This window comes from Salmo salar, chromosome 04, assembly GCF_965601325.2.
Source record: "Salmo salar chromosome 04, fSalSal1, whole genome shotgun sequence".
Taxonomy (NCBI): Eukaryota; Metazoa; Chordata; class Actinopteri; order Salmoniformes; family Salmonidae; genus Salmo; species Salmo salar.
This window is the reverse complement of record NC_138294.1, coordinates 48012530-48024867: the sequence shown is the minus strand read 5'-3', so window position 1 is coordinate 48024867 and position 12338 is coordinate 48012530. Positions and strand designations below refer to the sequence as shown.

The 12338-nt window shown below is 46.6% G+C and overlaps 1 protein-coding gene across 7 annotated transcripts in view; it reads left to right on the top strand.

Annotated features, from left to right (window-relative positions):
* Positions 1 to 12338, top strand: part of LOC106603123 (signal-induced proliferation-associated protein 1) — a 42788-nt gene that overhangs the window by 15633 nt on the left and 14817 nt on the right. For 4 of the 7 annotated variants that reach the window (XM_014196390.3, XM_014196388.3, XM_082974488.1 and 1 more), the window contains exons 2-9: positions 4061 to 5496; positions 5613 to 5737; positions 5902 to 6090; positions 6350 to 6524; positions 8337 to 8440; positions 9093 to 9250; positions 9818 to 10427; positions 10534 to 10808. In XM_014196390.3, the coding sequence (XP_014051865.1) occupies positions 4356 to 5496; positions 5613 to 5737; positions 5902 to 6090; positions 6350 to 6524; positions 8337 to 8440; positions 9093 to 9250; positions 9818 to 10427; positions 10534 to 10808 (2777 nt within the window). In that variant the 5' untranslated portion in view covers positions 4061 to 4355. Of the gene's footprint in view, positions 1 to 2364; positions 2621 to 4060; positions 5497 to 5612; positions 5738 to 5901; positions 6091 to 6349; positions 6525 to 8336; positions 8441 to 9092; positions 9251 to 9817; positions 10428 to 10533; positions 10809 to 12338 lie in introns of those variants that run through there. The other 3 variants (XM_082974486.1, XM_082974487.1, XM_082974485.1) reach the window with 3 other exon arrangements.

Below are 12338 nucleotides of genomic sequence, written 5' to 3'. Positions count from 1 at the left end.
AATACCATTTTAAATACCTGGGTTAAATTAATGGGAGTGTATTTGAGTCAGTATATTTGGGTGTTTCAAGTAACTACTTGAAAGATATCTTAATTTCTTACTTCCAAATGTCTTTGAAAGTAATTGAAATACCTGAAATAGTATTGAAACCCATGTTTGACACTGGCATACCGTAGTACCTGTAAAGGAAGTCTGCTAAAGTACCAAGGGGCTGACAGCACAGTCCTGTTAGAAAGACTGGTTCAACACAGGTCACACAGAGAGCCAAGATACTCGGGATAGAGGCAGAGATCGGAGATCATTAGCAGCCACTCACTGCTAGCAGTGTTTTATCAGCATGGTTAGACACTGCATCAAACACCAGTGTCCTAGCTTAATGATGTAGTGAGGCAGTGCATGCCTGGTTTGGCTTCTGAGGCACTGAGACTGCTCTGCTCTCTGGTTTCATGAGAGGATGTGTGGACTGTGAAGTGGGCCCGCTGAACTGTCATGATGAACGCTCCCAATCTTCAGAAAGTCCTGGAGAGCCATTTAATCCATTGGCTGCATGTTTTGGGTAATCCCTCTTTGGTTAATCTTTTGATAGAAGAGGAAAACTACTGTAATTTGTTGGTTATTGTGATTTACTGTAATATAAACTGTATGCGTACAATATAGTGAAGTATGGGTATTGATCTCTTAAAGGGACATTTGACCATTTTTCAACTTCAAATTCATCATCTCCAGCACTACCCCGACATCAACATTTGTGAAATGTGCACGTTTCTAGGTTTTGTAATAAAAGATATAGAGGAAGATAAGTGTTGTTGGGGTGGTGCTGGAAATGATGAATATGAAGTTGATTTTTTTTTTTTTTATGTCCCTTTAGGTGTTTGAAATGAAAAACATTAACCAATTTTCTATAAAGTTGCAAAACTTACATCCTGTGCTCTACCTTTTGTTTGAACGAAAGCCCAAATGCAGATCTAACAAAAAATATAGGAAGTGACAGATGTGACCGAAGAACTAGGTTAGTTCACATGGCCTTTAGGGTGGGGGGGACCATTCTCGCTATAATTTTGATACAGTCAACAGAGTCATACGTTACCCTGTTAGACACAGAAACCACCAGACATGTTGGATAGTAGTCTGTGGAGGATGGAGAAGTGAACCTCTGCAGCTATGCACAGAAGTGACATGAGGAGGAAGCTGTGGTCACCGTAGACCCCTATTGCGTAGTTGAACCCGAAGTCTCACTGGGCAGTTAGAGAACATCACGTACAGTACTGTACTAGTTAAAGCTTCCCTTTATCAGTCTGACTCCTTACTTTAGTATACCGTATGTCCCGCCTAGGGCCCCCAAAAGGCTAGGTTAGGCCCTGCTCTTTGTCAACCCACAGAACATGGGAGTAGAATGATTTGACAGCAGGGCAGGTTCCTCTGCAGGAATTTATATGGTTTTGATGAACTAAACCACTGGATTTCAAGCAATCAATTTATAATGCATGAGACTGAAAACAGAGACTGGATTGATCAAATATTTAGCATGTGTTATTGTGTTGTTAAAATAGATGAATTAAATGAATTGCCACTTGTTGTGGATGCATGCAGCTTTTGATATTGTTGATTGTGTGCTTACAATCTGTCATTGGTTCACTAAAAGCACCAGGGAACTATCGAGTGGCCCCAGGGGGAACGCACGGCTATACAGTGGATGTACAGCCACTCCATATATGCTCAGTGTGTGCTCAAAGAACACACAAATTCTGTAGTCCTTTTTCTAACTTCAGAAAAATACAGTAACGCGCATATTTCAAAGAATTCTATCCTAAACTATTTTGCATACCCAGCTATCACCTTCAGAGTACACATTGTTTCATCTTGACTCCCACAAGTCCGGACACTATGCTGTGAGATTCTGAGACCTTGGATGGAAAGTAAGTGGCTGGGCTTGGTACCAGCAGGGAGATGGAAGCTGCTGCTCTGTCATCGAACACGTCTCTTAACCTGATTTGCTTCAGTAAAAAAATAAAATTTTCAAAGAACTGAAGAAATTGATATTATCCAGAAAATATATCAGAGTGAGTTGTTGTGGTTAAGGGCAGTACATAGCTAGAGGAATGTCAGAAAGCATGTCCAAACATGTTATCATGTTTACATGTCATCATGGTCTAAAATATTGTATCTTTGCAACCAGGCACAAGGGGATTGTTCCTTGATGGGGACAGAAGGTGAATTGCAATTCTCCAATATTCAGTCAATATCTGGAGTAACTATTTACATTCAGTTGTGCAGAGGCAGAGAGAGCGAGAGAGAGAGAGAGAGAGAGATTACTCCCTCACTCACCAGTCACCTCAACATCTCTGCAGCATTCTGTGCTAACACGCACCGGGAGACATGAGTGTGAGCTGCGTCGCTGCACCTGCTCTCGAGGCTGCAAATCATCTCGAGACAGGAGATGCATGAGAAATAGCGAGACAGGAAGCAGCCTTTAGAATGTAGAAGAATCTAATATTTGTATTAAAGACCAACTGGTTTCCGATATCGTATGATTGACGTCAATTTGACCAGAGAGAAGGGAACAAAGAAAGGGGATGCCAGGAACCGAGGAAATTCATTTGATAACAAACTATTTTCGCCTGTGAGTTAACCTGAAACAAATTGTCTGTAATGAGAAAGAATTAGGATGTTTAGAATAAGTGTAGATAATGACTGGCCTGTCACTTATTGACGGAAGTCTTACTCTATCATTTACTGTAGGGTACCTTGATTCATTTCGAGACAGATTTTTTTTACATATATTTACGTACAGGCTATCCTTAGGCAAACAATTATTTTGTTATGTTATTCAATAAAAAAAGCCTCCCTCTATGGGACTAAATGGCCCCTGAAGATTAGTATGTTAAAATCCACTTTATACGTTTAATTTTGGCATTTTTATTTAATTGACTCTTACAAGCTAAAGTCTAGCTAAAGTGTCATATTTTAATTAAATAAATCAAATATTGGAACAAAATTACATTGGACATCTCACTATTAATATCCTCACTAAATTGAGGTTTTGATGTACAGACACTCTTTTTATTTTTGCCCTTCTGGTCCAAATCATCCTAAAGTATCTCAACATTGATTGTGTAACTCAAAGGAGTTGCTTATAGATGATTTGGACATGATTTTGAAAATGCTAATATAGGTACCATTGACTTGCATTGATTGAGAGAGAGAGCGCGAGAGAGAGAGAGAGAGTTGCTGGGATATGACAATTTATGAGCAAATGTGACCATAAAATAAAATGAACAAGCAAGGCTGTGTTACAGTTGGGATGTCAGATAATGTGTGGGGTTGTGTGGATTTACAAGTCCGGTGGCGTTTAATGTTTCTGCTTTCTCTGGGGATTGTATATGATAGGAGAGGATGAACTTTAATGTCTCAGAGGGGAATATTGTCTTAGACACACAGCAGGCTACTGTGTTCAAAATAGACACTGTAGGAGATAGATAGAGGGAGTCTTATTCTGTTGGCAGGCTGGCCAGTATTGTTATGTTTATTACTACTTTATTCTTAACTTGTTTTAGGACAGGAAGGCCACCTCCCCCTTCCTGCAGTGTTCTATTGTGACTGTCCGTAGAGGGGATGTGGTGGGCCACATAAGACTGCTTGGCAGCTATTTTTGCAAAGGAAAAAAATCATAATGCAAGTATTGAGAGGTAAAACAATACAGAACAAAACAACACACGTCAGAGCTGCTTGTTTGCCTATTTCGATTTCTATGCGTCATTGTTGAAAAGAAATGCATTCGAATTTCAGGATAATGTTTTGACACAGTGGCTTAAAAAACACTGGTGTATAGTTTGATTTGCAACCATTGAACAAAACCTCAGTGATTGAATGAAATCTGAGGTGTCAGGAAGGATAATAGCAGTATGGGTGGGAGATGGGTGTCTGAGGTCAATGACCGTCGCTTTGTCTCTGTGCACAGGTGACCAGTGCCTCTCTGTCATCCAAAGAGAATGGATGACAGGGGATAAAGCGCTGGGCTCTTCTCATGGTTAACTCTCCTCTCCTCTGTACATTCTACCAGCAGGACCAAACCAAAACTGGACCAAACCAAAACGGGACCAAACCAAAACTGGGGCACACCAGAATCGTAGTCATCTGCAGAGCTGGAGAACGTCCTAAAATAACTTGGAATGGGTGTACGCTTTCCAGACTTAAAACATATAACTGTATCTGACTGTGGGACATAACTGTCAGCTAATAGTCCTCTGCATTTTGTTATTGAATGTGGATGAGGAACACGTGTAGTACCTTTACTCATCCGGTTTGGGAAAGTGAGGAGAGATAGTTGGAGGATTGGAGTCAGAGTCTGAGGCACCATGCAGTCTGACGACCTCTTCCTCCGCAAGTTCTGCCGGCAAAGGCCGCGACCCCCTCTGGCAACGGTCAACTTTGACTCTAAGCGGGACGGTGGGGTACGGGCGCGGGTGCTGGCAGGGGAGTGGCCCCCGAGGAGGGACGGGGAGGGGGCAGATGGGGAGAGCCTTACTACCCCGAACCGTGTGAGTCTGAACCTGAGGTCAGTGGGCCGAGGACACATCATGCAGAGAAGCAACAGTGACGTGACGCTGGGTGACCTGGACTCTTCTGGTAAGGTGGGAGGGAAGGCCACACGGGCGGTGGGGGAGAAGGCAGGTGCCGGGGCTCAGGGGGACTCAGGGGTGGTGCTGCACAGGGAGTATGGCAGCCTCTCCTCACTGGAGAGACAGACAGGTCTGTCAGGAACACAGGAGCTCAGTGCAGACGACCAGGGAGCTCTGAGCCCCAACGCCCTCCGCTTCAAAGACCCCTTCCTGCTGCTGGGTCTGCATGCAACACCCCCAGAACCAGACGGCTTCTTCAGGGCTCTTTCCGCCCCCACAGGAGAAACCCCAAAACCAGCCAAGCCCCCCAAGCCTGAGGGGCTGAGCAAGAAGGCCAAGCCTTCACCCCCACAGATCCCCCAACCAGGTCCTTATGACAACCTGGGAGGCGGAGCCTGGGTCAGGAACTTTGCCCACTATGATGTTCAGAGCATTCTGTTTGACCTCTTGGAAGCAGCCAGCAATCGAGACAGCATCGGCCGCAAAAAGAACATCACCTCAGGGGCGTCGGCCGCCTCAACGATGCGCCCCCTCACCCAGGCCACACCCTCCTCCCCCTCGCAGGGTGGGGGTAGTGTTGGTGGGGCTGTGGAGGACCCTGACCAGTGTCTGCTGGACGAGGGAGATGGGAACGACAACGAGCTGCTGCTCAGCTGCCCCCACTTCCGTAACGAGATGGGGGGTGAGGAGCGGGCGGGCCTGGGGAATACGCAGGCCAGAGGGGGTCTGTGGCTGAGCCTGAGGAACCCCAATGATGCTGTCTCAGTACTGGAGGAACCCAGAGAGAGCCACGTCCAACAGCAGGGCAAGAGCAACTACTTCATAGAACACGCAGACCTGGGAGCCCACTACTACCGCAAATACTTCTACATGAAAGGTGAGTGCTGCATCGGTGTGTGTGAAAGATCATGTTTGCTTTACCTCAATAAATGATTGAGGCTGTTTGTGTTCGTCAACAACGGTGTTCCAGGGATATTTCTTTCCACTCCTCAGATCATCAGAACTTCTTTGGTATAGATGACCGCCTGGGTCCAGTGGCCATCAGCTTCCGTAGAGAGGAGAAGGAGGGGTCCAGTGGAGCTCAGTATAACTACAGAATCATCTTCAGAACCACTGAGGTCAGTCTACACTACAAATTCAAGGTCAATATGAGTACACAGTATTGACAGACTTCTAGATCCTTTTCTGAATACATACCCCCATTCACATATACCCATACTTACTATTATTGCACACATTTGTCCATCTACTCACACCCCTCGGGACTCTCCCTGCCTCCCAGCTGAAGACTCTGCGAGGCTCCATCCTGGAGGAGTCCGTGCCATCAGCGGCCCGCCACACCACCCCGCGTGGCCTGTCTCCCAAGAGGCTCCTGGAGTTCATCATCCCTGAGCTCAACCTCCACTGCTTGCGTCTGGCCTCCACCTCGCCCAAGGTTCGAGACACCCTGCTCAAGCTGGACGAACAGGGGGTGAGTAGGACCCACCCTGGGTTGACCCCTCTCAGTGTCCTGCGCATGGCCAGTAAGATGTCAGATCCATCAGGATACTCTTTTAGATGGTTCACGTAAACCTCTACAGAGAAATGTGTCTGATCTGTCCATTCAGATACTATCACTTGAACTTGAACAGGCATTCAGAGAGGTACAGTGCATCTATTCTAAAAGTTCTGGGCTGCCATGGTTATTAGCAAAAACACAATAGTTGATGAAAATCTCTCTCTCTCTCCAGCTGAACTTCCAGAGGAAGGTGGGGGTGATGTACTGCCGTGCCGGCCAGAGCTCTGAGGAGGACATGTACAACAACGAGAGCTCCGGGCCGGCTTTCGAGGAGTTCCTGGACCTGCTGGGGGAGCGAGTGAAGCTGAAAGGCTGGGAGAAGTACCGCGCTCAGCTGGACACCAAGAGTGAGCACTGCACATACATACTATCTACACGTTATCTACGGGCAGGATATCTACTGAACAAAAATATAAATGCAACATGTAAAGTGTTGGTCCCAATATCCCCCAAATTGTTCATACACACAAAAAGCTTATTTCTCTCAAATGTTGTGTACAAATTTGTTTACATCCCTGTTAGTGAGCATTTCTCCTTTGCCAAGATAATCCATCCACCTGACGGTGTGGCATATCAAGAAGCTGATTAAACAGCATGATCATTACCCAGGTGCACCTTGTGCTGGGGACAATATAAGGCAACTCTAAAATGTGCAGTTTTGTCACACAACACAATGCCACAGATGTCTCAAGTTTTGAGGGAGCGTGCAATTGGCATGCTGGCTGCAGAAATGTCCACCAGAGTTGTTGCCAGAGAATGTAATGTTAATTTCTCTACCATAAGCCGCCTTCAACGTTGTTTTAGAGAATTTGGCAGTATGTCCAACCGGCCTCACAACCGCAGACCACGTGTAACCACGCCAGCCTAGGACTTCCACATCTGGCTTTTTCACCTGCGGGATGGTCTGAGACCAGCCACCTGGACACCCGATGAAACTGTGGGTTTGCACAAGCAAAGAATTTTTGCACAAACTACCAGAAACTGTCTCAGGGAAGCTCATCTGCATGCTTGTCGTCCTCCCCAGGGTCTTGACCTGGCTGCAGTTCGGCTTCTTAACCGACTTCAGTGGGTAAATGCTCACCTTCGATGGCCACTGGCACGCTGGAGAAGTGTGCTATTTACAGGTGAATCCTGGTTTCAACTGTTCCGGGCAGATGGCAGACAGCGTAGCGTGTATGGTGTTGTGTGGGCAAACGGTTTGCTGATGTCAACGTTGTGAACAGAGTGCTTCATGGTGGTGGTGGGGTTATGGTATGGGCAGGCATAAGCTACGGACAACGAACACAATTGCATTTCATCAATAGCAATTTGAATGCACAGAGATACCGTGATGAGATCTTGAGGCCCATTATCTTTCCATTCATCAGCTGCCATCACCTCATGTTTCAGCATGCTAATGCACAGCTCTAAGTCACAAGGATCTGTCACAATTCCTGGAAGCTGAAAATGTCCCAGTTCTTCCATGGCCTGCATACTCACCAGACATGTCACCCATTGATCATGTTTGGAATTCTCTGGATCGACATGTACGACAGCATGTTCCAGTTCCCACCAATATCCAGAAATTTCGCTCAGCCATTGAAGAGGAGTGGGACAACATTCCACAGGCCACAATCAACAACCTGATCAACTCTATGTGAAGGAGATGTGTCACGCAAATGGTGGACACACCAGATACTGACTGGTTTTCTGATTCATGTCCCTACTTTTTTTAAGGTATCTGTGACCAACAGTGGCATATCTGTATTCCCAGTCGTGAATTCCATAGATTAGGACCTAATTTATTTATTTTAATTGACTGATTTCCTTATGTGAACTGTAACTCAGTAAAATCGTTGAAATTGTTGCATTACATTTTTTGTTCATTGTATATATTGAGTCACAGGGCATCAGGGGTTAGGAAACACATAAGATGAACACTATCTAACACTGTGTAATTGTAGCAGTATTGGGAGAAGCTGTATAGTCACTGTGTGTGTCCTCTATCTTAATACTGTCTATCACTGTGTAATCTCAGCACCTAAAGTCAGACTGACAGTTTTTTTAGTCTGTGTTTACACTATCTGGAGACTGTCTCTCTGTTAGCTCTGTTAGCTACGAGGCTGATAGCGACGTGTGTAAACCTTTCTGTGCGCGTGCGTGCCTGTGTGTGCATACAGCGGACTCTACGGGGATCCTGTCCCTCTACACGCGCTACCAGGACTATGAGGTCATGTTCCATGTGTCCACCATGCTGCCCTACACGGCCAACAACACACAACAGGTAACAAACAACACACAACACATACACACTACACACTGCTTTACAGGACGCTAAGGAAACCCAGTCAGACAACTTGAAGGCATTGTAATGATAATGTGATAACATGGTTGTTTAGGAAGTCCTTTTTCATCAAAAATGATCAGAAACGGAGATTCTTAGGCATAGTTAGGTATTTTTTTGGCAAATATTGAAGAGAATAAGCAGCATTCCTCGCGAAAATGTATGAAAAATAATCTCCTTGATTCTGTGTTTATGGTAACATTATTCTTTGGTTTTAAAACCTACACATTTCCCCATATTCAAATGAAGGCTTCCCCGCTCGAGGAATGTCGCACAACAAGCACGGCAGGCAAATGACTTGTTCCTCTGCGTCTCTATGTCCAACTCCCACTCTAAAAGCATGCTGTGTCTGCCCATACACTATAGATACTGAGCTACTGCCACTCTGTCTGTTTGGCTGGCAGTCAGGCTGGAGAGCCGCTCACATCTGTCAGCTCTTCTGGTGGAGTGATTTGGAAACACGACAACATACAAATAAGTAACACTGAACTGCACATGATCATTAGTGGATCAAATAACCAAAATGTATTAACAGCTCTCTTGACTACCTCTAACCCCCCCCCCCCCCCCCCCTCTCTCTCTGGTACTGTAGTTGCTGAGGAAGAGGCACATTGGGAATGACATAGTGACCATAGTGTTCCAGGAGCCAGGGGCTTTGCCATTCACTCCTAAGGCCATTCGCTCCCATTTCCAACATGTCTTCATCATCATCCAGGTGGAAAAGTCCTGTTCTGACCACACCTACTACAGGTGAGATAAGAGCCTTCTCTCCTGCTGTACCGCTGTCCCTGGCTGCTCCACAACTGTCTCTGTTTGTGTCCTGCTGTACCGCTGTCCCTGGCTGCTCCACAACTGTCTCTGTTTGTGTCCTGCTGTACTGCTGTCCCTGGCTGCTCCACAACTGTCTCTGTTTGTGTCCTGCTGTACCGCTGTCCCTGGCTGCTCCACAACTGTCTCTGTTTGTGTCCTGCTGTACCGCTGTCCCTGGCTGCTCCACAACTGTCTCTGTATGTGTCCTGCTGTACCGCTGTCCCTGGCTGCTCCACAACTGTCTCTGTTTGTGTCCTGCTGTACCGCTGTCCCTGGCTGCTCCACAACTGTCTCTGTTTGTGTCCTGCTGTACCGCTGTCCCTGGCTGCTCCACAACTCTCTCTGTATGTTTATCTGCTTTCAGCATTATCAATCAGAAATGACAGGTGTAACAACATGTTTACTGTTGTCACATTGTATTTACAAGGGTATCAAAACTAGGACTGTGCTGCAAGACTATGATTATGGGGTTGGATTTATGATTTTTTTACCCTCTCTCTCCCCCAGGGTGGCGGTAACACGCTCCAAAGACATCCCGTTATTCGGGCCTCTGTTCCCTAAGGGTGCTCGATTCCCCCGTTCTGCTGCCTTCAGAGACTTCCTGCTGGCCAAGGCGGTGAACGCTGAGAACGCTGCAGAGAAGGCGGAGAAGTTCCGCTCCATGGCCACCCGGACACGACAGGAGTACCTGAAGGACCTGGCAGAGAACTACGTGACCACCACACCAATCGACTCCTCCACCAAGTTCCCCCTGCTGTCCCTGGGGGGCAAACGCAAAGACAAACTGAAGGGGGCCAAGGGGGCAGAGCTGCACAGTGCTGGAGCGCTAGTCTGGGCTGTGAGGGCCACCAGTGGGAATGAGGAGGAGACAGGAGGACAAAAGCTGCCCTGTCTACTGGGGGTTTCAGCTGAATCAGTGGTGCTGATCGAGAGATACACACGGAGGGTGGTGTTCAACTGCTGCTGCCGCGACGTGATTGGCTGGAAGGCGGTGACAGACAGCAGGGCCATAGGCGGGCCTTGCCTGGATATCTTCTATGAGAGGGGGGAGGCAGTGTCAATCAGTGTGATGGACAGCCAGGCAGAGGAGATACGGGAGATGGTGCAGAGACTAGAGGTGAGTGGGAAGGCTTTCAAACACCACTGCTCATATTGTGTTATCGCATCATGGTTTCTCTTCCAATAACTGTATTCAACTCACTGTGTCCTGTTGTTGTCTTCAGCTGGTGACGCGGGGCTGTGAGGCGCGGGAGGTGACCCCGCTGCGTGACGGGGTGGGCCAGCCAGGCTTCCTGATGAGCGAGGAGGGCTTTGTGACGGACCTGCAGCGGTTCGGCTATGCGGAGAGTGGGGGTCTGCAGCTGGGGGCGCGGGTGGTGCGGCTGTGTGGTCACGCCCTGGTGCACCTGGGGCCGGAGGAGAGGGCCAGACTGCTCCGCACTGCCCACAAGATCCACATCACCGTCATCCCTCCAGACGAGAACGGCAAGCCCCGCAGGTCAGAGAGGGGGGTGAGGGGGAGTGAGAGATGGATGGGGATAGAGGACAGTGGGGAGGGGAGGGTAACATGGCAAGGATTAGGGGAGAGGCAGATATGGAGAGAGGGATGGGGGTCAGGGTTGTAAAGAGTTTTAGTAGTGTGGTAGGTGAAGAGTAATGTTGATGAGGGGATGAGGGGTTAAAGGAGGAGGAGGAGGGAGGGCTGAGGGGAACATATTCATTTAGTAGGCCAGGGAGGCACCATGCCAGGGTTACAGCTCACTCTGTTGTTTATGGCGTGCTGTACTCAGTATCCCACCAACTGGCTAACCACCAATCAATGGCTCTAATGGCCTCTAATGATAGTGGCCCAGGTAGTGGCCGTTAGCTGAACCCTCAACATCTTTTTAATGTCAGCCAGATCGCCAGTGTTCCAGTGTTACTGCAGCCTGGTGAAGGAGGAACTGCTCAGATAGAGGAAAGGGAACACTTAACAGGATATTAGCCTCACAACTTTGCTTACCACATACCTGTCAAACCGGCTAGTGGAAATATCTAGAGAGATAGTGGATGCTGCTTTGACAGTCATGTTCAACATCAGCCCCAAAAAGTGTGGCGGCTGTTACAATGTTGTCACATCTTGTGATAGGGAATGACACTTCTTGGATTTCAAAGAGATTCCATGTTTCTTCATAAGTATTTCTTTTTTTATCCTCCTCATCCGGCTGGCTCGGAGGTACTGCTCTAGAACACTCCCACTAAGCACGAACCGACGCAGACGTGTTTTTTAAAATGTTTGACTTTTTTTGGTGTGGATTTCAACATCCACAGACTACAGTATAGCACAGTAGAGTATAGTACAGTATAATGTACTGTTATTGTACCCTACTTTACTCTTATGTACTCTACTGAGCTAAACGGGACTTTACTTAACTGTACTCTACTGAATTAAACTTTACTGTGCTATACTCTACTGACTTAAACTCTACTGTCCTGTACCATATCATGCCGTACTCTACTCTACTCTACTCTACTCTACTCTACTCTACTCTACTCTACTCTACACTACTCTACTCTACTCTACTCTACACTACTCTACACTACTCTACACTACTCTACTCTACTCTACTCTACTCTACTCTACTCTACTTTGCTCTACAGCAGTGCAGACGCTCTTATCCAGAATGACTTACAGTTAGTGCTTTCTACTAAGGTATATAACCAACAACATATCACAGTCATAACAAGAAAAAAACATTTCTGTAACCGTTACTGAGAATGATATTGTAGTTGAAGTGGTCTGTTGGTTTATTATATACAGTAGGTTGGACTACATTAAACATCATCTTTGCCAGTTGTAAAGTTTTTGAAAAAGCTAACCTGAGTGCATGTGACAGAAAGAGGAAAAAAGTATATTCTTGTGATATAACGCTTACTTCCTTTAGAATGTATGTGCAGTTGAAATTTGGCCATACATATTTTCAACGTCTGTAAATTACGCGTTTTCTACGTTCATTCAGAACTGAAAATGAACCTGATTTCAACGTCT